Source organism: Gopherus evgoodei, chromosome 3 (assembly GCF_007399415.2).
Source record: "Gopherus evgoodei ecotype Sinaloan lineage chromosome 3, rGopEvg1_v1.p, whole genome shotgun sequence".
In the NCBI taxonomy this organism is placed as follows: domain Eukaryota; kingdom Metazoa; phylum Chordata; order Testudines; family Testudinidae; genus Gopherus; species Gopherus evgoodei.
Genome location: NC_044324.1, coordinates 220,905,917 through 220,933,795, shown reverse-complemented (window position 1 = coordinate 220,933,795; position 27,879 = coordinate 220,905,917). Strand labels below are relative to the sequence as shown.

Below are 27,879 nucleotides of genomic sequence, written 5' to 3'. Positions count from 1 at the left end.
GGTAGAAAAGGGAGATTGGGTTGTCTGGCAATGCACAAAGTTGGCTCTTGGTGAGCGCTTCCCACAAGCATCAATGTACATAGGCAACTCCTTCCACAAACTACTGTGGAAGAACCTGTTCCCTTAGGGCAAGTCCTAGAAAGCGGTGTGGCCCCTGTATGAAAGTGAAACCAACTATACCTTCCTTCTCACCAACACTGTCTTTATACAGGCTTATCCCAAAGGAGTGCTTGCTTACTCTGAGTAGATTAGGGGTCTCTTTACAGCAGGATACTTCCCCATGTGCTTTAATAAACAATGGCTTGAGGCTCTTTGCAAACTCAAGCAGACATCTCTGCATCAATTAAGTTGGAGACCATGACAAGACTATTTCTTTGCAATCAGACCAGCTGGAGCTTTTTTGATGAAAGTGGAGCCTCTACAGAATGAGTGAGAGACTTGGAGGCACATACCCCTCTGAAGAACAGTGTTTCAGGCTGATTCGATTTGCCCACAGCTGTGGAATATTAGCAGCTGAGAGAGGTTAAGGTACTGGCCAACCTCTGCCCACCCCCCACTTAGCTGCCATGGTTAATTAGCCCTTTGAACACAGGTCCTGGCAAGGGCAAGTGAAATAGCACACGAAGTAGCAGCTTTGTGCCAAATTGCAAACTGGCTCTTGTATCATTTTTATTTCAGCTTACACATTTATCCATAGTCTTGACTGGTAATGCATCTAAAGTCACTGTACTAGAAAGTTTCCAGTTATAAGTAGCTAAATATTCCTTAACAAAGGTCAGAGTTTTAAACAGTATATGTAATGCTACAATAGTTTTAGGTAGCATGATCTCTAAGTAAGATATACACTTTTCTTATCACTCATGAGTTTTCCCTTTAGGAAATACTTTCCTTTCCAGGATTTCTGTGGACTTTTACTCCCTGTAAAACTGACCAAATCTGACCCAGCATGCAACCAGTTTGCTGCCACTTTAAATATAACCCATCCAATGTGCAGAAGAGCATCACTGTGCAGACTTGCTCTAAAAGTCGGAGGATCTTTTACATGACAGTGCCAAAGTTGTATGAGCTGGAGTCAGAGCAGAGATCTCTTAAGAAGTAATAGAGACAGCTAGTGTTTCCACGTCTGTTCCCCACACTATGCAGCGCTGTCAAAGGTGGGATTCTTTGAGTAAACATCAGCAGGGGAGAGGTTTAAGATTTCTTCCACTGATGGCCCATCATCTTCTGGTAGTATCTCTGCCTCAAACATACGCTGAAGCAAAGCATCAACTGTCCTGTACCCTGAGAAAAGAAAACAAATACATTGGTTTCTATATTGACCTAAGTTATTAGCTAGCCCCTTGATTTACTTTATGCTCAAAGGTTGAGTGGTCAAGTCAAGTCATTTTGGTGATCTGTTCCTCACTGGGTGAAAAGTCACGGAGGTGTCTACCCTGCCAGTTTACAGCCCCATTCCCCAACAAAGGCAGCTCTTTCAATCAGCATGTGTTATTTACCAATGTAAAAACATACATGTGAGAACCTCCCTCTGGTCCTTACACACATTTTCTAGTACTTTGTCCAATAACTATTTGAACATCCTGAACAAATCCACAGTGAAAAAGCAAAAAAAACAGTTTATTAACTGCTGCCCTTTCAAGGGATTTTTTTTTTTTAAAATGAAACAGTTTTGATAGAGCACTTGAAGTAGGGAGCTCCATATGAGGTCCCTAGACTCAGGCTTTCAATCAGTTTGTGTGTTAAACAGTGACTCCAGGCTTATAGTGAGCTTCAACTGGATTCACTAGGAAACAGCCAAGATACAGGGAGAGAGTTTCTGGGAGGAAAGGATGAGTATTGAACCAAGCAGTAAGAGTTGCAGAGAGTTACCAAAGAGCCTCAGCCAGGATAAAAGTGAAGTGGATACAAGAAGAAAACAGCAACAGAGGCTTCCTAACATCTGGAGAAGCTGAACCACCAAGACTGTTCCTTGTGTAAGTAGCTACTGCAGGCAACGAGCTCGTGCTGTAAAGCCCAGAAGCTTGACAAAGAAAGTGCTATAATAAAAACAGCATAAACACTATTAGAATCTGACCGGGGATGCCAAAAGCCCCAAAATGCATTCGGATTGGCTGTTGGGCCTGATGGTGCCATATTTAATCACAAACGTGGGTGGGCTCAGATGAAAGAGGTGCTGGGGGCTGAAAGTAAAAAATTGCTTGAGAACTGACACAGCAAGCATAGAGGTGCTGGGGCTATGAACTGCCAAGCCAAGAGCCCCGGCAAAAATTAAGCACTGCCAGGGCCCATCATACTTCATGGACAAGATGATACCCAAGGGTTGGAAATATTCCTAAAGAGACTCCTTGATCCCAGCCTGCTATTTAAAGGGGATTTTGATGAAGTCTCTAGGTGGGTTTTAGCTGCAGAGAGACAGCTACATCTATATCAGCTTCCCCTGCCACCCCAATGCAGGGCGGCTCTCCTCCCTGCCTTGGGACCTGGAGTGCCCTGGAAATCTGTGATTGATGAGATCAGGGGAGAATTAAGGTTTTGAACAGCTCATCTCACCAGGAGTGGCTTCTCCTAGAGTCCCACTAAGCTTTCTGTTTTAAATGGTCAAGTTAACATGCCATCCTGTAATGGCGACTGTGCCCGAGTAGGCTATTGGAGAGGGGCTCAGTTGAGTTGAGGCGCAATGCACCTAAAAAACACACTGCACAATAGCCTGTGACAGTGCACTCACTGACTCATTGCTGTGGGCTGATTAATGCCAATTCACAGCAATTCAGTAAATCTGTTTGCCAGCCCCAGGGGTCTTTCAGCTGCAGTTCACTGCCCTGGAATATTTGTAATCTCAAGAGAGACCTGACAGACAAGCAGAGAATTCAGCAGTGGATTCGTTCCCCAGAGAAGAGCCTTTGGGAATGGACTTACTTTTAGAAGCTATTTTAAACATCAGCCCTTTAGACTTTTTCTTGGTTATTTCTTCCCCTCCGAGGTCATTCTCACTGGTTTCCATGTTGTCTATTAGTTTACCATCACATAGTTCTTCCCTTTAAGTAAATAAATAAGATATATATATCCCTATGAAGCCACGCTCTTCCATGGACTGGACTGGCTCTCCCAGGCTCTTGCTATTAGGGCTTGGAGCCCCAGCAGTCCCTCCCCCAAAGGCCACTCTGCATGCAAAGCGGAGCATGGCTCAGAATCAATAGAGCAGATCCTGCGATGCAGGAGCAGAACCCCCACACCTCTGTCAGGAGAGAAGGAGAAGGAGAAAGCAACCTTTTCTCATTCTAACATACAACCAACTGCTGCTATTGACAGATTTTCAACGGGGTCAGTGAAATGTCGGCCTCTTACTGCAAGGAGCAGGTGCCTGTCTGCCTCCCACCTTGCAACTGGGAATTAGCAGAGACGTCTGTCCAGAGAAGGTCTCATTTTAGCTGTTAGCCCCTTATGGGCCAAGTCAGCCGCCTGAGCTCACATTCCTCTGCCCAAGCCATGTTCTAGGTTAGGGTTTAAAGGAACTAACATCACACCTTTCAATCAGAGTCCAGATGCGCACTGCAGCAGGTCTAATGGGGGAAATCGGACCGTCTCTCAATATAGTATCTAGAGCAGCCAGAGGCTGTTTTTCTGATTTCACTAAAATAGCTCCCTGAACAGCCCTCTCTGCCAAAGGCAGGCAACAGGAGGGAATGTGAGAGAAAGGGGAGGAGTGTAGGTAAGAGCCTATGCAGAAGAGTCACCTGTTCCTTTTCGAAGGCATCTGATCACCACAATGGTGGGGAGGCTACGAAATGGAACTGAACTCACCCAGGAGACTCTGGAAACCTAGATCAGATGTCTCAACTCTTGTATTTCTCAGTTGCACATCACCAAGGACAATCCGATTACACTTTCCATCAGTAATTGGAGGTGTTGAGAGACCCACCCCCAAAGTACCACCTTTCCCCTGTAGTTTACTTACTCTTGGATTCCTACTCCCAGCTCTTGAATTTTCCTCTCAATGGCAGTTTCTACTTCACTCTTTTCCAGGGAGTACTCCACAAAGAAAGCTTCTAGGATAAATGCTATGAGAATACTGAAAGGGGGGGATGGGGAGGGGAAAGACATGCTGTTTGTATAATCCTGCCTATTAGTAACATGCCCAATGTTTTTTGCAGAACAAGCCCTCGCATTATTCATGGATTTCTGCCATAGCAGACTGTGGAATTCATGGTCCATCAGTACACATCTCTCAGTGCCTAGATACTGTGGAAATGCCCCCAGAGCAATAGATAACCCTGGCTATTTGCCAAAGACCCACCCCCCCCCAACATGTCTTCATGGCCTAGCACTGAACAGGGATGGAGGAACCTGCAGAGTCCCAGTTAGATTTGCAGCTAGACACAGTTTAATTCTTATTCTTTAAAATTCCAGCCCCAAGCAGCCCTTTACAGAGTTAAGTGCTGTTGTCCATGAGACTCGTTTAGGGCTTGCTGCCTCTCTCCTCTCTAAAGCATCCCCAAATCCTTCCTCCACAGGGGACACAGAATCCTGCATTCCTTACCGCCTAGTCTGTTCCATCTAAGGAGGAGAAATCGCCCTTTTCATCTGTAAGGTGTCCCCAGGCTCAGTACCTTTTCATGCATCCATCAGCAGGAGGCATTTGCAGGGAAACCACCGTAACCCAGAGCCCAAGCATATCATCCCAACCACCAACAGAGCTCCAGCCACCCAGGCAGCAAGAGCCCCATGAACATATTATCTCAGGCCTTCAGCCGGCTATGGCTCTCAGCCCCATGCTTCTCTGCCCCTAAACGGATGGAAATGTCACTGAACTTACTTTATGATCATGATCACCACCACAATGTGGAAGGCAATGAAATACAGCTTGGCAGCCTGATGAGTAACCAGGGCAAACCCATTGGCAAGAAGTATAAAGTTAAGGACTAGGACAGATAGGGAACGTCTCCCTGCTGAGAACACCCTGCTTGAGACAGTCAGGATGACGACAAGACACATTTGAGCTTCCCTTGGTGACACTTCCTAGTTAAAAACAAAACTTTACTGAAGGGAATTAAGAGCTCATTTCTTTCTCCATTTTGACCCCATTGAAGTCAATGGTGTGGGGATATTTTTCCACTGACTTGTGTGGGCTCTAGATTGGACCCTGTGTTATAGATACGGAAAGGATATCATGCCACTGATTGACGACAGTTAGCTCCATCAGAACAACGAATGAAGATGTGATGTCATTGAAGTTGTTCTTGCAGTATTTGGCTCGAGCAAACAGAGAATCTTTTAAGGCAGGGTTTCCGCACTCCAGGGCATGATGGGCGGTGGAATTCCTGGGAAAGAACTGGATTTTCCCCTGGAATAGTTCCATGCCAATGATAGCAAACATGTAGTATACCACCTAGGGAGAGACACCCATTCCCATAGGTGGGAATGTCACATGACAGCTTTAGCCAGCAGAGTACAGAAGCATCTAGGATTCCATTATCAAATTCCCCAATGCACTTCCCAGATTCTGTACCTAAATACTGGGCCACTTGAGCCAACTGTGGCTTCTCTCCAAGACCCTTTTGGAGGATGACTGGTACTAGAAGATTAACAGAGACTTAGTCCAGGAAGTAGTGACTCCATACAAGGTTTACAAATAAACTAAGCACAGAGGGAGAAGAATTTTGAACTGGAATCTAAGTTGATGGAGGTGGGTTTTTCCAATTTATCATCTAGTTTTATTTTAATTTTATTTTTTTTGGGGGGGAAGGGAACGGAGGGGAGACATGCAGCAGCATCAAGCAGATTATATATATATCCTTAACTGGCAACTAGGGAGAACCAGATCCTGCTAAATAGCTTTATGCATAAATAATCCTGAAAATATTCAGGTCCACACATACAGCTTTGATTCTGGCCTGAGAGAGACCGCTCTGAAGCTTTATAGTTCGCCTTTTGAAGATAAAAATCGGAATTCTAAGGAAGACAAGGTCATGCTACAGCAGCAACTGCTGTACTTCAGAGTTAGTGTCCAGGGTGCTTACCAGAGCCAGCCCACCAAAAGTCAGCATCGTCGGCACAATGTTTATGAGCGTATTCATGATGACCCGGAATCTAGAACAAAGACAATTCATGAGACCCCCAGACCCAGACGTTTATTTAAAGAGATATTCCAGGAATTCCTGATAGTTGGGGGAATCCATTGTTCAAAGAGGCACCATTTTGTTTTGCAGGAGTGAGAGAAAAGTGGTGGCAGATCTGAGAGATCACTGGCCCATTTGCTTCTGCTGATCGTTGGTGCCATTTCTCTGCCACTGTCCCACATTAATGCAGAATGGGGCTGGGGTGTAGGCTTGATCCTGTTTAACACCATCTGCCTGCCCGCTGCTGGGCAGCCTTGTGTGGCTTCCCCATTTCACAGGGGCAGTGCTTGGTCTGCTCTAATGGGCTCTCGCTTAGGTGTCTGAGTGAGTGGTGGGGCTCATTCCTGTTTGAGAAGAGAGCTGCTAGCAGCCCTTAAGCCTGGTCTACACTTGAGTTCCATTGGTACAAACTTTGTTGGGTTGGGGATGATGTGTCACCAACGTAGTGGTGAAATCCTTTACCAAGGACGCAGTTTATGCTAGGATAAAGGTGCCTTATTCTAGTAGAACTTAGTCTCATTCCCATATGGGAATAACTACACTGGTATCAAAACCCCTTTGCAAAGCTGTGCTGCCCTTGTAAAGCCATAGGGCAGCATGGATACAGCCAGCGACACCAGTATTGCTTGTGTGTGTCACCAAGGGCTTGATCTACTCAGCTGAGCAGATGTTAGCTGGCTGGGAGACCTGATCCCCTGCCAGCCTCTGGATCAGCTCAATGCAGTGGTAAAGGGCTACAGCCCCGTTACATTCTTTACCTTTGAATGCTATCCACAATCCTGATGAGACGGAGGACTCTCAGTATGAAGACAATATCCAGCACTTGCTGGCTGTTGTATTGACTTGCTGAGGAAGAAAGCAGCACCAGCAGCTTTTAGCATACATGATCTCCAATACTTCCCTGTTTGCTTAAGACAAAGGCTAATTAAACCACTAGGCAAAGCACAGAAAGTGTCCCCCATCAGTCACAGTACAATAGCAGAAAGAGAGTCCTGAGCTGGTTGTGCATCCCAAGAGGTTCTATTTCTATCATCCTCAAAAAGGTGTGCACAATTCTGGTACATGACGACACTTCAGATTCTGACAGGGATGGGTAGTATGTATTTCAAAACCTAAAATAAAATAAAGGGGTTTGTTTCTGCCCCCCACCAGCATAAGAGGTAGTATTTAATTTAAATGGATACCTTTCAGCGCTATTACATACATAGCTGGAACAAACACAAATTGTGTTGTAATCTAAACAATGTTACCTACTGAAAGGTTACAGATTATGGGTTCGTTCTTCCCCCGATTGTTATTTAAAGTCTTTTTATACTTCCCCAAAACATGCAGAATTCTTCATAAGTTTCAATGGAAACCATGAGTCGAGAGTAATATTAGGAGATTAATCTTAAACAAAAACAAGAAGCCCACCACATAAGCTACAAGTGCCTGAGACATTAACAGCCTGCTAATGCTACAGAAGGTTTAACGTGTAATGCTGTTCTTACCTGATTTAAATGAAGTGTTGAGAATCGTAGCTATTAGAGCAGCGATAATGATGGAGGTATCAAACCTAGTGTTGATGGAAAGAATTCTATTACACAGATAATTCTATTACACATGGAAGTGCAGTGCAGGCATTTAGATATTAATAGCGATGGACACAATACAAGGCCTTAATCTGCAAACACTCAAACGTGTGCTTAAAGTTAAGCACACAAGGATTCCTACCAAGCCAGAGGAACTATTCATGTGCTGGAGCGTTTGCAGGTTTGAGCCCTAAATGGCTGGACTGTGACCTCTTTGGGGCAGGGACTGTATTTTATTCTGAGTTTGTACAGAATGCCTAGCACAGCAGACCCAGCCCCAGTCAAGGCTCCTTGTGTTAATTCAGGCACTGAAACAGCCATCCAGGACTAAGCAAAGTTTCTACATTGGACATACGGTTTGCAAAGATGACCTGCAAGAGGTGTGGGGGGGACAACTGGAAAAACTATTAGGTTCCAGTATCACAGGGGGAGAAGAACCCAGCTAACGAGAGGGGTGAGGGGATTCTTGTACTGACTGTTGGAACTAACGGCTGTTTCTGTTGGCAGGTATTTAAGTCCCACCCCACTTTTGATTTAAAGTATGATAAAGCTCTTATACCTACAAGCCCCAATGGGTCTGCCAGCAAGTCAGTGACAGCCAGGGCTTGACAGTCCCAATATTTTTAGGGCAAAGAGGATACACACAAGAGCTATCACCCCACTTCCAGACCTTCCTGCAATAGTATTAAAAAGACAGCACAAACCCAATTGTTGAAAATGTACATTCCTTTTTAAAGACAAGCCACCCCCCTTACCCCCACTCTAGTACCAAGAAATCAGTCCAGTCTTCTAATCTTGTACTCCAGTTTGAGTTAGAGCAGGGGCGGCTCTAGACATTTCGCTGCCCCAAGCATGGCGTCATGCCGTGGGGGGGCGCTCTGTTGCTCGCCGGTCCCGCAGCTCCGGTGGGCCTCTCGCAGGCGTGCCTACGGAGGGTCCGCTGGTCCTGCGGCTCTGGTGCAGGACCAGCGGACCCTCCGCAGGCACTCCTGCGAGAGGTCCACCAGAGCCGCGGGACCAGCGGACCCTCCGCAGGCATGCCGCCGAAGGCACCCTGCCTGCCGCCCTCCCAGTGACCGGCAGAGTGCCCTCCATGGCATGCTGCCCCAAGCATGCGCTTGGCGTGCTGGGGCCTGGAGCCATCCCTGGTTTAGAGCATTTCTCTTGCCATTTCACGTTTGCAATAGCTTTAGTTATATGCTGGTTATGCAAGTATGAACTTTACTAATCTAGTGCTGGTTGTTTTTACAAGAAGAATCTAATTCTAGTAAGAGGCTGAATGTAAAGTGTCTTTGGCTGCAAAGAGAAGAAAATTGCAAGACATTCTTCCTATATCCCCTCTACCCTCAAACCACTGCAACTCAGCGCCCTACTTACCAGTTCCAGAACTGGGACTTTGCAAAGAATGCCCTGGGTTCATAAGTATACACTTTCAGGAGGATCTCGAGGATATATAAAGAAAGGAAAACCCACTCTGCATAGGAAATCAATGGGTTTTCCTCATCCAAAGCAATGAATACGGCGTTTATTAGAATGATTACATCATAAATCCAAACAAAGCCCCTGCAAGAAGTTGGGGGGGGGGGAGAGAGAAGAGAAAAAAAAAAGTTTGTTGTTTCTCCCTATGAAGGTTTAAAATATATAAGATATCCCTCAGAAGACTCCCCTGTGACCTTAAGAGCCCTTCAATGCCAACTGGCAGGGAGAAGCCGCACCGTTGTGTAGTTCTGAATGTTGTTTAAGATTTCAAATGAAAGCCAGTGGCACACTAGTCATTAATATAATTGCAAAATACATATTAACACTAGATAAGGAATTACAGATGCTTGCTGATACTATAAGTCTGATCAAACAAACAGAAAACTAGGTTTTCTTCCAGACATGAGGAAGGACAGTTACCTCCATCTCTAATGGGAACGGTCTCTGGCATGACCATGTTCAATGGGTGGTTCATTTGTATCAGATAAAAACAGGAAGAACAAATTAATAGGAGGTTCTGAAATTGGCACGGAAACACACTCCCATCTGTACCCCAGTGATTCGTCCTGACTCTGGTGAATATCAGGAGAAGCAAAAAGAGGTTTGTTATCCATCACTTGGGGGGCCAGCATTCTTTGTATCCATGAAAGGTGGATCCCCCTGCCATGCGGGTGGGTGCTGCTGAACGGGTGCCTTAGACAGCTTTCTTATCTTAGTCAAGGATTGTAGCCGGTTCAGTTCTAGTGACTTGAAGAGTGTTATACATCTGTCTTATTTGTAACCATTTCTGCTTTTAGTTTTGCTTTGTCTTCCTTTCAGTTCTCGGTTAATAAACTTCTTGCTTTATCATAAGCACAAATCAGTGCCGTTCTATTAACCAAGTGAATTCCTGGTTAAATCAAGCAAGCTGGTGTGTACCCGGTCTCTAAGGAGACAGTAAACTTGCTAAGTTGTGAGTGTCCAGCGACAGGGCTGGATTTTGCAGGGAGACACTTCTCCAGTTTTGGAACCGATACACACCAAGGCCTAACCTGGCAGAGTCCTGAGGAATCTGTGGGGCCAGTTAAACTGAGAGTGGCAGGGAGCTGTCACAGTTTAGCACCAGCAGATTTCTTTGATGCTGAGGCAGAGAGGTAACAAGGCGAGACACAGTTCTGGATGTTCCAAGAAAGCCTCTCAACCCTCCCATCCATCCCCATTTCCCAGTTACAAAACCAGCTTTGCCATATATCAGCCAGTGTTTCAGTTTAAACAGCCTTTTCCCCGATGGAGAATTTAGGAGAGTTGATGTAACTTAACCTTATATTTGAAAAGCCAGTTACTGCAAGTATGTATATTCAGTTGTTGACGAGATCTAGCTTTCAGTGATGTTGGAAGTTCAGTCTGCATCAAATCAAACAGCGCTCATAAATAGATGTGAGACGCCCAGAAGAGTGGAAAGGAATTGGAGAAAATTAAACATCAGACTGAGCCCTAAATTAGCTCTTGATTCCAATTTAATAGGGGTTGGTGAAACGGAGCGCAATAGAGACTGCTGGCTTATTATAGGTTTTCATACCTAAATTCAGACTCCTTTTAAGCAAGACTTTATTTTCAAGCCAGAACATACAGCAGATCTGCTGTAGAATACTCGTGACGTCATTCAGTGCTTCTAGCACGACTGAGTTAGAGGGACTGGAACGTGAAGGTGGGGGTTTTCAGTAGCACTCAGCACTGGTCTAACGCCAACTCAAGTTAAGGATCAAACTCCTGTTGACTCAAATGGACGCACAGTTTGGCTAAGACTGCACACTTCTGAAAAAAATCCCACCGGTAGCATTCCCTTTGTAGGGCTGGCGTTTTCCAGCCTACCATCCAGGTGAACACTTGTCCAGAGGTAAATACTGGTCTGCAGCATCAGTATGAAATGCTCATTGTGAGGGCAGAGACAGACTTACTTGTGTTGAACCATGCTGCGTACGAATAGGCTCACTGCCGAGTTATAAACATGGGGCATCCAGTGCTCCAGGGGGTGGGTTTGTATCCTCATTGCAATCACCTGGATGTTCAGAAGGTCTGCCAGACGCACAAAAGATTTTTTGTCTGTTGTGGACAGGAAAGATGCCAGTTAGCCTACATGCATAAATGAATGGCAGCATTTCATATTTGCAGAAATACAGGCCCTATGTGAAAAAGCAGTACACAGAGAACACACAGAACTCGCCCTCCCAGGCACAAAAGGAGCTTCCTTCAGCCATGCTAGCTAGGAGCCCTCTTCACCTGTGCAGGGAGCTGTGGCATGAAGTTGTAACGAGACTTGCTGGGGGGGGGGGGGAGAAGAGAGAGAGAGAGAAAGAAAATCAATCACATCTATAGGACTTATTTCACTCCTTACATGCCAAAATTTTAAACCTCATCAAAAAAGCCAACCTTTAGGCAAACACGTAGTGGTCAGATCACACATCCACAGTTAAGTAATCACTATTCATTAACGTAAGGGGTTGCAAATAACATTTTCTATTTAACAGGTGATAACTGAGGAATTTGCTGACAAATAAATGCTGTCTTTTTAGTAGCCCCCTTGTAGGTTTGTTCCTAGACAGAGGCTGAAAATCTGAAAGCACATTTAAAGTGCAAAAGAATTTCCAGACTGCATTAGAGGAGAGCTCCATCGTTCCCAGAATCCCTGTCTCTAGTAGTGGGTAGAACAAGATGCTCAAGGGGAAGGCATGAGAAACCCCACAGCAGGAAACTTCCCCCCGGTCACAGGTATTTTAACCCCCTTCACTGAGAGGCTGGCTCATGCCTGGTGGCAGGAGAATTTATATCCCTGATAAAGCCATGGCAAAAATCAGATTTCCTCATCTGTAGGAAAATAGTGTTTTTTTATGTCAAACATCTTTGGAGAGTCTCCTACACATTTATCACGTAGGAGTTTTAAATTTGAGGTCATGAAGCTCCAAGACACTCTGTGCATGGAAACAAAGTGGCCTAAGTGTTACAATTAAGTAGAAAGAATGTGTGAAAAGAAACTGAATGCTACAAGTTTAGATAAGTGAGGTAGCAGGATATGCCTGGTTGAGAGTGTCACCAGTCACACAAAGCCAAGTGACCGGATGGGTAGATTTTCAGCATTCGCTTGAGGTTGGTTATACATGGTACACTGAAAATACAGATCTCGCTGCTTAAGCCAAAAGGTCCTCCCGTACTTCAGTAATGCCTCCCCAACAGTGCTTGTTACAGCTACTCACCTACATAACCTTTTTGTTCCTCATCGGATACTCTCAACAGGAGCTCTCGATGGGAAGTGCTGTATATGGGGCCCCGAGTTTGACGAGTTTCTTCCACTGGGCTTCTTGAACAACATTCTCTGTGCCCTCCTTGACCTTTAGGATGTTGAAGGGCTTCTATCATCTTGTGATGCTTCATGTAAGCAAGTTTGCGGATCTCATTCTGGAGAAGACAATGGATTTCAGATACCCAGAGGGTGGGTTGTTTCCCTCCATCTATCCATTATTTTTAAAGTTACTGTAGTTTTGGGATATTCATGAATGCCAGATTTGTTCTTGCAGTTCTATACCAGACTGCCAAGAAGGACCTCTACAGGAAAATGAACAGAGAGCAAAAGTTCCCAGCTGACAATGCTCCATTCAGCCAGAGAAGCAGAGAATGACCAATAGTCCAGAGTGACTCATCTGGCCAGCTGTGGAGAGTTGCAGCAGGCTACCAGGAAAGTCCTGTCCTGTCCTCCACTGTAGAGTGGTCACTAGCCCCTATTTCCTGCCTCAGTCTATCAAAAGCTTCCCAGACATATCGAGGTAGGCTCCATAGCAACAGTTTGCTCCCATGGGACACCTCTTAGCAGGTTAAAAACCTTGATGGCTTATACTAGGCCTTGGAGGATGGTGTGCAATTGGGGGAGTGGGAAGAGGTGTGAGTCACAAGGGCTTTATAATGGACTGGAAGGCCCTCAAGTTGGAGTAGAAGAGAAGAGGAGGGAATAGATTTAGGCATCACATCAACATTAACAAGTGAGGCCTCGGAAAGTGGCAGCTACCTATCTGATTTCTGTGGTACACAGATGGGAGATGATCCTGCCAACAGCGAGCTTCAGGAATTTGGGCAGAAGAGGCAGCCAACTTTGTGCCCTACCTCCACTAGGCAGTCTGCCCAGCAGACAGCATGCAGGGATGGTTTTTGTGGCCTCCTGTTAGTGCATTTGGTAGGAGACCTTGTGTACAAGAGAGGATGGTTAGTCTGTTTATGAAAAGGTCAGTGGAACTTTTAGCATTAGCCCTTTAATTGCAAGCACTAGACATGCTTATAGTGTCCTCATTTACCCCAACATCTGGTGGGTGCTACTAGAAAAGGGAAGATCTACACCGCTCTGATTGAATATTGCATCCTCTGCTTTGTCCTCCTGCTAGTGCCTTAAGGGTATGTTACAGAGCAAACATACACTATGCAGAGTTGCTGCTGTGTGGCAGCTGTCTTCCAAGTAGAGACATTCTGGAAGGGAGGTTTTTCTAGTGTTTAGTAGGAACAGTGTGCAAAGAGGACTGCACCCAATCTATTGATGAGCACACACACACCCACATACACATCCCGAGCGTTTACTGCGAGAATTCAAAACAAGTGGTGATTGTGGCACTAGCAGTATTAAGTCAGTCATTCTGTATCTCTTATTTTTATTGCAGCAGCAGCCAGGAGCCCCAGGTATGGGCCAGGACCCTGTGGTACAAGGTGCTGGACAGACAAACAGAACAGGGGGACAGGCCCTGCCTAGTGAGCTTCCTTCTTCTCCCCACCTGGTCGTCTTTGACTGTAAGCTCTTCAGGACAGGGTGCATGTTTATACTGACCTAATGCCATGGGGTCTCTGGGTGCTAGTAGAACCATTAAGTGACATATGGAAACCTCATTAAATGGCTCTAAAGGATGGTTCAGAATCAGCAACTGATTAATCGTACTGTCCCCTGGAAAGGATGAGTGGCTGGCTGTGAGACGTTGCCTTGAGGAGCCTTTCCTCACAGATGCTCTGTGGGTCTCTCCCCTCTCTCCGCCCCCCACCAATGAAAAACATTGCAGTACAACCCCCACTACTAGGCTGTAACAGGAGATTTGCCATAATGCCAGCACCTTACAATTGTGCCGTAAGAAGGGTTACTGGATAACCAAAACCCCCACTTGATGTCTTTCTAGCACCAAAATCAATCAAATCACTGTCCCACTGATTTTGGTGGCCTACTGCTGGGGTGGGACTCACTCCACAAAGCAGTCTGCACTGAATTCACAAACACCTGAGACTCTGAGGACCAGAAGAGGAAACAGATGTTGTCAAGCAGAAGACTCTACCCTCTCTGCGTGGAGTGATGTTATTGCTATGTCCAGTTCAGGGAATGCGCTTCCTCGCACACCTTTACCTTTAAATGTTTCCTGTAATTGTTGTACACAACAGCCAGGAAGACAGACATGAAGAGGTAGGTGTTGATTACTACGGTAGGTTATGAAGAACAGGGAATACCACCAACTGAAGTCAAATGCCGGCATCCTAGATGGGGAGAGAGAGTGGCTTTAGTCATTTTTATAGTGAAAGCTGGGATCATATATAGCAACAAAACCTCTGGGACAGCTTCCAACATGCTGCCTCAGGATACATTGCACCTTATAGGCATGAGACTGAAGCAGCATTGGAACAGGTCAGTCTGAAATTCAACAAGTCAATCATGCCGTAAGGATCACAAGCAGCATGTTCTTTGAGTCAAAATTCTTCCCACAGGTGCTTATTGCAACCGCTAATAATGTGGATAAGGGGAGTGTAGAATTTGTCCCTTGGGTGGACAGCAGAGGACGCTGCATGCTGCAGTCCTCTCCAGCTCTCTTGGTCCCAAGGCTATTGTACAATGAACACAGCTCCTGGTGAGGGATGGGGGAGAGAGAGAGAGACGAGAGAGAGAGATGAGAGAGAGAGAGAGAGAGAGACACAGACACACACACACACTCTCACCGGTAAATACAACTCTGTATTAAAAGGCTAAAAAGCCACAAAACCCTCATCAGGGTTTGGGTGCTGCCTGGAGGTGGAGATAGTCCCCACTGTGGTACAGGTTACAGGGCGAGGGGCAAGTCAGGCCACTCACCCATCAGGACAAGGCTAATGCTCCCACCTCCACACGTGCAGAGTCCATCCAAGCCAGTCAAATCACGCAGTGCCTGGAGGCTTTTAGAAGTACTGTGCTGTTTGAGACTTCCTCATTTCCTAGATTATATCATTTGTGATTTAGAGACCCAGAAAACAGAATCCTTTTATATTAAATACAGTGACAGACTCTTTCATGTCTTTCCTTCTACTGCAGCGAGCTCCGGATTGGACCCTAGACTGCTGCTCCAGTTCTATGCGCTATGCTGTGCCTCCTGGCTGCCCAAAGATAGGTTGGTGCACCTAGATTGCTCTGCAGATGCCAGGCTGGGTAGTACATGACATCAGGGCTGTTGGCTGTCGTCACCAGCACGTACAGATCAAATACGATTTCTAGGTAGTTTGTAAAATATGGAGATCCTTCCACTGTCCGGAGATTCCTGAAAAGGAAGAGTCACCATGAAATTACACTCACAGATACCAAGTCAGACAGACAGCTATTGCAGGGTGGTTGACACTGCATTCAGACTCTCTATGCCCTTTTTTTGAAAGTACCCAATACCCACAGATGATAAAGCCAGTCATGGTTGCACAGAAGTTCTGGAACCCCAGCCATACTTCATCATCATCTGCAGGATTTGGAGCCGGCAGATTCCCTCAGATCCAAGCTTGAAACCCACCACACAGGGAACTCCAGAACAGAAAGTGCTCTCACCTGTCACCGAACAGCTTCAGAGCCATGAGAGGAGAACATGCAGGACGCTGAACATGAAGAGCAGGAAGACGTATGTGATCTCTGGCAGTGTGTTTCGTATACTGCGGAACACTCTCCGGATCTGCCAAGACACAACAGGGAGCATTTAGAAAATGAACTGCGTTAGCTTTCCCCATGGCTTTCACCCCAGAGTTTGTAGCCTCCACACCCATGATCAGGCAGAACAGGAGACAGGCGTTCTTTCCGTTGACAGAAACTGATCTAGCCACCAATTAACGATGCCCAATGGTAAACTCCACTCTGTCTTTACACAACCTGTTCCTCTAGGGTCCAAACTGGGCCTGGTCAAGCCAGGTTGGCTGCCTGGTTCTTGGAGAATGCCATCTTGGTCCCCAGAATGTCAAAGCTAAGTCTCTAGCCCTTATGTCTACAAAGAAAGCCTTCCAGGGTCCAAAGATGAACCAAGCGTAAGCTGGTGCAACAATATCTGCCTGAGTCTTCAGGCAGCCTGAGAAAATAGCTTTGAGAGCCCCCCCCAGGGCTCATTTGCTTCAATGAGGTAATGCCCCAGGTGTCCCACGACAATGATTTAATTAACGTTGTTAGCTATTTTACTGTGTATGACGTGCGTAAGTAAGGAGGGGGCAATGATCCTAGGAAGATCGGCACAGTCTGCCTGTAAGGGTATGTTCCACCAGGAAAATGCCACATGACAGGAAACTTGTGAGCCAACACATTTCTACTAGCAGTATTAGACAACTTCACACTTGGTATAGACAAGCACTGCCATGGAGGAGTCTTCTCTGGGTTCCCATGGGCTTGTTGGCCAACTGAGCATGCACAATCTGCATGGCATCTCATGTAGGCAGAGCCTGGGAAGATACCAGGGCCTTCTTCCCCTGTCCCCAAGAGACAGAAGAGGAGTCCCTACCTATGTTCAGCAGAGACACCCTGTTGAAAAGGGGAAGCAACGATTCTCATCTCACACCCACCCAAGATGTTCCCATGCACAATTCAGTCGCTGAAGTCTAACAAACATTGTCAGACTCTGCCAGTCAGTCACCAGAAGGTCTTGGACTGCATCAATTTTAAACCCATCCTCACGAAAGTCATGCTCCGCACAATTCTTAGAAAAGCTCTTTTACCCAGACGCCTGTATTATGGTGCAGACAAGTGGTAAGGCTATGTCTACACAACAACATGTCTTACAGCGGGGCAGCTGTGCTGCTTAAGGTCTCCTGTGTAGCCACTCTATGCCGGCGGGAGAGAGCTCTCCCACCAGCATAGTTGGGAGTGGCTTAATAAGTGGCTTGTAGCTCTGTTGGCAGGAGACAGGGCTGGCTCCAGGCCACAGCGTGCCAAGCGCGTGCTTGGGGTGGCAGGCTGCGGGGGCGCTCTGCTGGTTGCTAGGAGGGCAGCAGGTGGCGCTGGTGGAGCTGCCGCAGGCATAGCTGCGGATGGTCCGCGGCTCTAGTGGACCTCCCACAGACACGCCTGCGGCAGCTCCACTGGAGCCGCAGGACTATCGAACCCTCCGCAGAAACGCCTGCGGCAGGTCCACCGGAGCCGTGGGACCAGCGAGCTGCAGAGCCCCCCTGCGTGCTGCTGTGCTTGGGGCGGCGAAATTGCTAGAGCCGGCCTTGGTGGGAGAGCATCTCCTGCCAACATAAAACTGTCCACACCGGTGCTTGTGTCAATGAAACTTACATTTCTCCACCACTACTTCCCTGACCGACAATAGTGTTAGTGCAGACAAAGCCTCCAGGACACTAAATATGCCAAGCTTATAAAGCAAGTCAGCCTCTCACCCAACAGCTCCCCGGCAGGCAGAGGAAGAGTTGTTCAACATTAACCATGTGTAGGTCACTTCATGAGCCCAGCTGAACTGAGCTGTATCTAAAATCAGGAGTAGGTGGGATGAAAGATTACACAAAAACATGGAGGTTTCCCTTGGAGGAAGAGAGGAATGGAGATGGGACCACACAAGACAGGTGTTAAGTTATAAGACTGGCCATGCTGGGTCAGACCAATGGTGCATGTGGCCTAGCCTGACTTCTGACAGTGGTCAGAGACAAAAGCTTCAGAGGGAACGGATAGGACAGGGCAATCATCAAGTGATCCATCTCCTGTTGTGCACTCAGCTTCTGGCAGTCAGGTTTAGGGACACCCAGAGCATGAGGTTGTGTCCCTGATCATCTACGTTAATAGTCATTGATGACCCTAGTTTTTTTTTTTTTTTAACCCAGTTATACTTTTGGCCTTCACAATATCCCGTGACAGCGAGTTCCACGAATTGACTGAAGTACTTCCTTATGTTTCCTTTAAGCCTGCTAAATATATTTTATTGGGTGACCCCTGGTTCGTGTGTTATGTAAAGGGGTAAATATCACTTCCCTACTCACTTTCTCCACACCATTCATGATTTTACAGACCTCTAGGACATCCCTCCCTCAGTCATCTCTTTTCAAAGCCAAACAGTCCCAGTCTATTTAACCTCTCCTCATGTGGAAGCTGTTCCATACCCCTAATCATTTTTGTTGCCCTTCTCTGCACCTTTTCTAATTCTAAAGGTCTTATTTTTTTATATATAGGGCAACCAGAATGGCAGGAAGTATTCAAAATATGGGTGTACCATGAATTTGTATAGTGGCATTACGATGTTCTTCTCTTATTATCCATCCCTTTCCTACTGGCTCCCAACATTGTTAGCTTTTTTGACTCCAAGATCTTTCTTAGCGGTAACAGCTAATTTAGACCCCATCATTTTGTATGTACAGTTGGAAATGCAATGCTATGTGCAAAGAGCATGTTGGAAGAAATAACCCCATCTGCCATTTTGCTGGTTAGAGAGTGCTCAGATACCATGGTGATGGGCACAGTTCAAGAACCTGAGCAGAACAGGCCAAGTTTTAGATGCTAGCTCCCCTGGTCCTACTATTCACATGTGGCAGTCACCACTGCCCATCAAGTCCCTGAAGCCCCTTCTTCCATGTTAGTCACTGCCATACTAACAAGCCTCCACAGACAGACAGCCTGGCTTCCGTAATGCTCTACAGTAGCAATCCACCTGCATTGCCTGAGGAGGAAGAGCTGTGCCAACAAATCTTAGACAACCCTCCAAATCCCTACCCAGTAGGTATTGTCCATATTCACACACCCAGACCATTTGAGATCTCACGGTAACTCAGAGGCAGAACTGGGATTAGAACTTGTAACTCCAGGCTGCTGGTCCCATGCTCTCATTTTAAGAATCTGCTGTCTCCTCACTTCAAAGGGGGTGCCTTGATTGTCAAGGCAGTGATCCAGTCTGTTCATGACACAGGAGTGAACAAGCCCAGTCTGGGCAGCCTATGCAGTTGAGATGACAGCGTAATTAGCACAGCTGTGATCTTGTTCGCCAAGAAGGGTTCTAGAAACAAGGAATTTTTGACAAATGAGCAGAGCAGGCAACAGAAGCAAGGTTAGGGAAGAATAATTAGGACATGAACTTAAATTAAGAATCCAGACAAAGTGAACTGACCCCAAAGAAGTTGGGACCATGCCACGATTCAGGTTCCAGACAGAAGCTTTTCAATTCTGTCCTCAGAGCCAGCAGTGATTAGGTAGGTCACCGCATTAGGCAGAAGGAGATAACACACACACACACACACACACACACACACCCACCCTCCCTTCCCCACTCATGAAGGAGGAGGAGATGGAGGCTCATTTTTGAAGCTACTTGCAATTCCTCATTATTTCCACCATTCCAAAGCCATGGAACCACTGCCTGCAGGAGTCACTTTCTTCTCGCTTGCCTGTCAAGGAGAGATCTTCACTCAGCACAGGAGAGAAACCCTGCCGATATGCGCCCTATTCTCCCTCTGTCACAGCCCAGAACACGAGTTCCCTGTCACACTCCCTCTGCTCTGCCACAGCCAGGCACCAAGAGCTTGACCGTTGTGGACAATGAAGCTCTAGAAGCATTTTGGATTCACACCAAAGGGAAAGAGGGGTGTGTTTGCACACACCTGATAATGCTCACGCTGACCAACCACAAGGGTATCTTTGAAGAGGGCCTTGGCAGACACGGTAAGAAAAAGAGAGCCTTCTACAGAAGCCAGCAGTTATGGCTATCTTACAGCCACTCTGTCAAATGCTCTTACTCCAAGATATCAGCAGGCAACTTCAGACAACAACCACCACCCAAACCCATTCATGTGATGACCAAGTGTTGCTTACCTGGCGACTTTCTGCAAAGTTTATTAAGAAAATGGGCCTCAGGAATCTTGACCATCTAATGCTGTTTATGTTCGAGATTTTAAGTGCCCCATATATAATCAGGTCAATTAAGGTCACCTGTGGAAGAAAGAGCAGCAACAATTCACAGGAAAGGGTTTGGTCTACCGCTCATTGTAATACAGGGACCTGCTCTTTGATAATTAAGAGACCAGTTTCATGGGGTAGTGTTATCTCCTACAGGAGATGGAAGTTTCAGTAGATTAGACCATGTTATGGTATCAAAACTGACAATGCGCATATAATAAAAAATTGCTCTTGCCACATTTTCTTTCAACAGAATTCCAGAAACTATGCCTCTGTTGTAAGTCATGCTCTGAAATTGATCTATTAAGAGAAAAGGAGGACACACTGGAGCTGTACAAATGGGAAGAATAGGCTGTTTGTAGACCTGGCTATCAACCAGCCCCATCATTTCACACAATCCTTGTCACAATGGAAGTGGAAGTAGGAAAAAGTCTACAGAAGATCTAGCTTTGCACACCTAATTCCTTCAGGCCACAGTGACCACGGCTGTAACTCACCAGTATTGCTATCATGATGCAGATATTCTTTGTATCCTTCCAAAACACATTGCGAGGGGTGACCTTGGCGAAGTGCACCAGTCGGCCGAAGAACACCAAAAGGCACAATACTTCCACCAGCGAGGTGGCCTGCAAAGGGAGGACAAAAAGTTTAAGCCAAAAGAACAAAAAAAAAAAAAAAACCAACACCAACCCCCCTCAAAACCACTGTCTTGCTAGACTGCCCCAATATTGTCTCTTTAGCTGCGTTATTCTCTACCTGCCACGAGAGAAGTTCAGACAGTGAGCCAGAGGGAAGAGGGAGTCACAAGGAACACAGAAAGGAGGAGATATCAGATTGGTTTTCACTGGGAATTTGCTGTTGATTGAGCTATTTTTTTAAACTGTCTTTCACTGTAAAATTAAAATAAAAAAAGTCACCTATTCAATGTTGGCCACTAGTTTTTGGTGCGTCGTGCGTAACACTAGCAATTTAATGAGAGTGGCCATCTTAGGGAGTTCGTAGATTTTCATGTATGCAGGATTTGGGATGGATGTCTGTCAAGGTATATGATGCCAGTGCAGTATGGAATTCTATTCTGGAAGTAGAATCCCTAGCTCTTCTAGAGAGCTTTTCATCCATAGATCTCAAAGCACCTCACGAAAGGAGGCCAGTTTCATTATCCCCAGTTCACAGAGAGGGGAAGCGACTTTCTCCAAGTTGCCCAACAATGGCCAAGCTGGGACAGATTCCAGGTCTCTGAAGTCCCAGTCTAATTGCTCTATCCCTTAGGCCACACTGCCCTCCCTGATGTAATACACAAGAACCCCGAGCAGATGTCAACACTAAATAATCTTAATGGTGTGCTAAGCATCTCACAATGCAGCTCGAGACATAATCCCTGCCACAAGCCAACCTTGAACGTGACAAGACCGCAGAAAGGGCGTTGGGCCAGAATAGAAGACTGGTTACTCAAAAAGGGCTAGGCACACAGTGCGAGGGAAGACAGACCTTTGTTTAAAATAAGGAATAAAATAGTTAAGTGTCTTCACTGGCCAGTTTCTTGAAGAGTTTGCAGGACAAGTCCATCTCCAGGAGGGAGATGAATGAGTGAGATTAGTGGCCTTGCAACCAGCTCAGGAAGATGTTCTGTGCATAGGGGGAAGCACGGCAGAAAGCAGAGAATGCTGAAAGTGGGCCAACAATGTTTTGAACCTGGTGGTGGAGCAGAGGGCATTCCATGGTACTGTTGATGGATGCACAGCACTCATCACCATTACATGGATGAGAAAGCCATTCCTTGTTTGCACAGGATTATATTTGCTATGCTCCCATAGAGTTCTGAAAATTAGATTAATTCAGCAGTACCAGGGATCACTGATATTACTATAAAAAAAATCCAGCAGCCTCCTCTGCTGAATGCAAGCAGAGAAATACTCCTTTATACGACAAACTGGAGTATTATAGAAGACATGAACTTTCTCCATCCATCAACAGGACGAAGCTGTTGTTCCTTTTACCCAAATGCTTACCAAGAAAGGGAGTGGGTACACAGCAGGATCTTCAAACACAGCAAGGAAAAGGTCTACAAAGATAAAGAAGTAGGTGGCTGCTTGCATAGTCCAATGGTTATAGAGATAGTAGAGTCTGGGGAGGCAAACCAGATATTAAAAGTTAGCCCACTAGTACACGTGTATTGACACAGCAAATTTACAGCGGGGAGAAGAATACAAGCCCTTCCAATCCAACAGAAGAAGGTTAGGATTTCTGACAGTACAGAATGGTGGCCCGTGAACACCCAAAGCAGTGGTGGGCAACCTGCGGCCTGTGGGCCACATGCGACCCACCACTGACCCAAAGACTACTGGAACACATACAACCTGCATGGAATCATAGAATATTAGGGTAGGAAGAGACCTCAGGAGGTATCTAGTCCAACCCCCTGCTCAAAGCAGGATCAACCCCAACTAAATCATCCCAGCCAGGGCTTTGTCAAGCCGGGTCTTTAAAAGCCTCTAAGGATGGAGATTCCACCACCTCCCTAGGGAACCCATTCCATCTTGCAAGGCCTCAGGAGCTCACACAAAAAAACCAAACAGCTATTTGCTGAGATTTTGTAAAGCACTTTCCTGAGTGAGTTAGTTCGTTTAGCCAAGTTCTTGTGTATACTGGAAACTTCCTAACTGTTCAGAGGACGGGTTAGACTCAGGACCTGTGTTCTTCAATTCAGTTTCAGAATAAAATGTTAACACAAAAACTTGGTAAAGTTGCCTCTTCTTTATAACTAGCCCTTCCACTTAAGATGCGTCACCGCTGGAGCTGACAGTATGCTCCCCAGCTCGGGAAAACAGATGTGCACTACCTGCACTCCAGCTAGCCTGCTAAAAATAGCAGCATAGCCCAGGGGGTTAGGCTAGCTGGCTGAGCACAGACACACCCAGACCCCCGATTCAGTCTTTATGTCAGATATCCAAGGAATGCCTCAACCAACCCTGACCAAACATTTTAGAGTCACTTCTCAGCACGGTCAAACTCAAAACATAACAAATTGGGAGTCTGAAGACAAAGTCCATTTTGAAGACATCTGATCTAAAAAGCATTAGGAAGGTGTGTCGTCGCCCCCCACCCCCCCAATCACTAAGGATTTTTTGGTGAATTCTAGCTTTAAACACCTTTTCTCCAAATTCTCCATAAAATTTCTCCCCCAAGATGTGATATTGGTTTCTTTGTGAAAAGTGTGGGCAGGGAAAGAGGTTGAAAACCCAGAAAGAGCATGTAATACAAAGCTAGCTTCCTTCCACCTTCATTATGGAACAGTGGGAGCATGTTCCATAACTTTCCGCAGCATACTTTACCCCTGGAGCTAGATTACATTTATTAGTGGGACATTCTAGCTTTCACAGGTGTCTTTTATTCATCCTTACAAAAGCACCATTTGACTTTCAGTTTTGTTTTTTTTAAACTGTGAATATGTTAAAATAGCAATATGATAAAACAACAGTGCCAGAGGCACAGTGCACTAAGATACAAAGGTTCTATAATATTTTCCATTGATGCAAAGTGCTACACTTGCCTTCTTGTAGCTGGGGAAGAGAGAACGGCAGGAAGAACCACTCAGTAAAATGGCACCCAGGAGGACAGATACTGGTTCTGAATTTGTGACTGCAGCCTCCAAAACATATTTCATGATTATGGCCATAAAAAAAGCACAAAACCAAACAACCACCACACACACACCACAAGCACGTAAATATCACTGATAGAAACATGGTTGGCCAGAATAAGAGAACTAAGGGACTAGAATGTCTTGGTGTTTTAATACCAAGCACTAAACTGTTGAGGGAAGATGAGCTAAACAGGACAAACTGATTGAGGTTAAAAATTAAAAGAATGGGGAAAGACTGTTGTATCAACATGGATATCCACTGTAACTCAGCCTGTACGGCCTCTAGTCTTCTGTATTCTCTTCCTTTGCATTAGTCACTTTCTCTTAATACTTAGAAATGCTTTAATCTTAAGAAAACAATTCATTACTCTCAACAATTATGTTCACCTTTAATAAAAGAGCTTGTCACTTAAAGTGCAGATTTTTGTTTTGGTTAAAAGCTGTTTGACGAGCTATTGACAAACAACTAAGGGGAAAGACTCCTGAATGTGTCACATCCCCTCCCATTTGCTGGAGGGGCGGGAAACAAGCAGCTATTATCTCGTAGTAGCAAGACGTAGCTGTCCCACACTGGTTCTCTGAAGATTTCTCCAGCAAAAAGAGAAAAAAAAAAAAGATATATCAAGACTTGACATCACTAGAGAAAGAGGGGCAAGAACACTCTCTCTGGGAAGAGTTTGTCTTCCGACATTGCAAATATATTAAAATAAAAAATTAGATTTTTTTTTTAATTTTGACAATTAAGATGTCTTCCCCCTCCGCCAAACTTTTAACTAATTTTGCAGTTGCTGGAAGTTAAGGCAGGAATAAGGGTTCATGCAGCGCTGATGGGAGGCTGCAGGGTGCTCCCGGCACAGCAAAGGGGCCCAAAACACCTAAGTGCAAGGGATGCTGCAGTCCTGGCCTGGTGGAGTAGAGATGGCTCCCCAAGGCCAGGACCACAAGAAGTACTGTTACCAGATAGCAACTGTGAAAAAAACAGGATGAGGGGTGGGTAAATAGGCACCTATATAAGAAAAAGTCCCAAAAAAGTGGGACAGATGGTCACCCTAATAAGAAGGAGAATGAGCTCCCAGCTCCATCCCAAGACAGAAGCATTACTGCAGCAGGGTGGCCTCCCCCACAGCCTCGGGCTAAGCATCCTCCTCCTCATGGTCCTGGCTGGGGTTGTCTGCTCCGCCAGGCCAGAACTCCAGACTTCCCCATGCCTTGCACCTGCAGGGAGCCCTCTACAGCCCTGCTGTCATGAGAGTGGGTCATAGAATCCTAGAATATCAGGGTTGGAAGGGACCTCAGGAGGTCATCTTGTCCAACCCCCATGACAGCCAGGCTGCAGAGGACTCCCTGCACTGTTGCTGGGCTGGTGACACTGGATCCCTCCAGGAACAAGGTGCAGGGAAGGCTGCATGCCTGCCAACAGTTACCACTCCATATTTTATTATCTAGTCAACAACCTCTCTTGAGATTCCCCCGTTTATGCAGCCAAGGATCATATTAATTCTTTTCTCCATAGCATCACACAGAGCTCACGTTCGGCTGATTATCCACCATGACACCAAAATCTTTGTCAGAGTCACTGCTTCCAGGATTGAGGTCCCCATTCTTTATTCCTAGATATGGACGTTTACATTTAGCTGTATTACAACGCATAGTGCTTGGTTACAAGCAGTTTACCAAGCAATACAGATCGTTCTGAATCAATGACTTGTTGTCTTCGTTATTTACCACTTCCTAAATTTGGGGTCATCTGCACAGGGCCGGTGCAAGGAAGTTTCACGCCCTAGGTGAAACTTCCACCTTGTACCCCCACCCCAGCCCTGAAGCAGCTCCCCTGCCCACTCTGAGGTGCCCCCCACCCCCACGGCAACTCCCCCCCAGGGAGCTGTGCAGCACCTCCCCAGCCCAGCTTACCTCCGCTCCGCATCCTCCCCGAGCACGCGACCCCCACTCTAATTCTCCTCCCAGGCTTGCAGCGCCAAATAGCTGACTGGTGCCACAAGCCTAGGAGGCAGAAGAATTAGAGCAGGGGAAGCGTGCTCGAGGAGGACGCGGAGCAGAGGTGAGGAGCCCTGCGGCAGCTCCCCCCCAACCCAGAGGCACCCCCATGGCAGTTCCCCAACCCAGCTCACCTCTGCTCCGCGTCCTCCCCGAGCACGCCGCCCTCACTCTAGTTCTCCTCCCAGGCTTGCGGTGACAAACAGCTGATTGGCACCGCAAGCCTGGGAGGTGGGAGACGCGAAGCAGCGACTGCGGGGTGGAATCCCCGGGGCTCCCGGTGGCGCGCTGCCCCAGGGGAACCCCTGGGCTGCTGGCGGCAGCTCAGACTCCCTCTCGGTGTAGCGGTTGCTGAAATGCTGTAAAAAAAAAATTGGGAGGGTGCCACTTTTTGGCACCCCCAAATCTTGGTGCCCTAGGCAACTGCCCAGTTGGCCTAAATGGTAGCACCGGCCCTGCATCTGCAACCTTTCAAAGTGATTATTTTAGTTTTTCCTTACAGATCATTAATAAAAACCTTAAATATGGTAGGGGTAAGAACAGGTCCCTGCCAGGCCGCTCGATGAAGATTCCCTATTTACAATCACATTTGAGATCTATCAGTTTTATATTACTTTAGGTTTTTTAATCTAATATCAAGGGGTACCATGTTAAACACCCTAGAGACGTCTATTACAAACATTACCACCTTTATCTACTGATCTCCTAAAAATATGTTTTATATAAGGTTTGACAGGATCTATTTTCCATAAATCTATGTTGATTTGTGTGTATATGGGTGTATGGTCTGGAATAATGTGAGCAGTTATAATCACTTGTACCTAAGCTACCAATAATTGTTAGTTCTGTGATCAATTACTCTTTATCTGTTAGGGGAATTCTACATTAGACCTCATCCCATGTTGGCTGCAACACTTTTTTGAGTTAGGAAATTGCCATCTATTATGTTTAGAAATTCCAAGGATGTTTTAGTGCAGGCAGAATGAACCTCCAGCACATCACTCAAACTGAAGCGCTCCATGATCATGCAGGTTCTTCCCCCCCCCCCCACACGTTATAGGCTGGTGTGAAAGGTGCTGGTCACCCTGTTACCTAGTGTGATTTGTTGGTCTGTAGCAGACTCCAACTAGTACTCCATCATGTGCTCTATCTGTTCAGACATTAATGCTTAAGGAACAAAGATCATTTTCTTCTGAGTTATCGGTCACTCAGAAACAGCTAATATTCTTGATGTAGAGTGCCACTTCCCCTTCCCGTTTGCTCACTTGATCCTTCCTCAATACATTATAATTATTTTAACATTCCAGTCATGCAGATCATCCCACCAGGTTTCAATAATCTCAACTAGATCAAATTTATGCACATAAATGAGCAATTCCAATTCATCTTGTTTGTTACCCAGGCTGCTAGCATTGGTGTACAAGCAATTCAAGAATTTCTTCTTTTCATATCCTTTTGTTTCTTCATTTGTTTCGTTCTCAACATCTCGAGGATAGAGTCCCCCCATCAAATAACCATGGCCTACATTCTTTGTTGCCAGATTAAGCATGTGCACAAACATTTGTGGAAGCCGAGCTTTAGTGAATAAATTAACTTGATTTAAATCAAAATTTTCTTTTTATCCAGCATCCCCCTCACCCCAATTAAGTGAAGATATTTTCCCAGTTAAATATTTTAATTCTTCACACAGAATATTGCTCTATTGGATGTTAGAGTGTTTTCTTACCTGACTGCTTGTGGTGAGGTTTCAAATGGAATGTTTCTATTATATTGAGCATCATAAACATAAGCTGCTGCCAGGAGAAGGTCCTGTTGATGATGGGGATGGGGAGAATGTGACACAGTTTAATTCAGTCAGAATTTGACACTCTTACATTTAAAGACGCAATTCCAAAGAGGCCTTCCAAGGAAGCATCTTTTTACCTTGAGACATTCCAT

At 45.9% G+C, this 27,879-nt stretch overlaps 1 protein-coding gene across 1 annotated transcript; it reads right to left on the bottom strand.

Annotated features, from left to right (window-relative positions):
- Positions 1-34: 34 nt before the first annotated feature.
- LOC115649444 (two pore calcium channel protein 1-like) lies at positions 35-27,879 on the bottom strand. Its single transcript, XM_030558377.1, is given in 23 exon segments — positions 35-1,281; positions 2,917-3,035; positions 3,956-4,069; positions 4,814-4,904; positions 5,167-5,386; positions 6,018-6,087; positions 6,875-6,962; positions 7,607-7,671; positions 9,065-9,250; positions 11,104-11,248; positions 12,397-12,459; positions 12,462-12,546; positions 12,548-12,598; positions 14,568-14,642; positions 14,644-14,695; positions 15,622-15,723; positions 15,999-16,036; positions 16,039-16,119; positions 20,220-20,336; positions 20,801-20,929; positions 22,313-22,427; positions 27,668-27,750; positions 27,865-27,879. Coding segments are annotated over 23 exon segments (2,250 nt in total). The 3' UTR covers positions 35-1,135.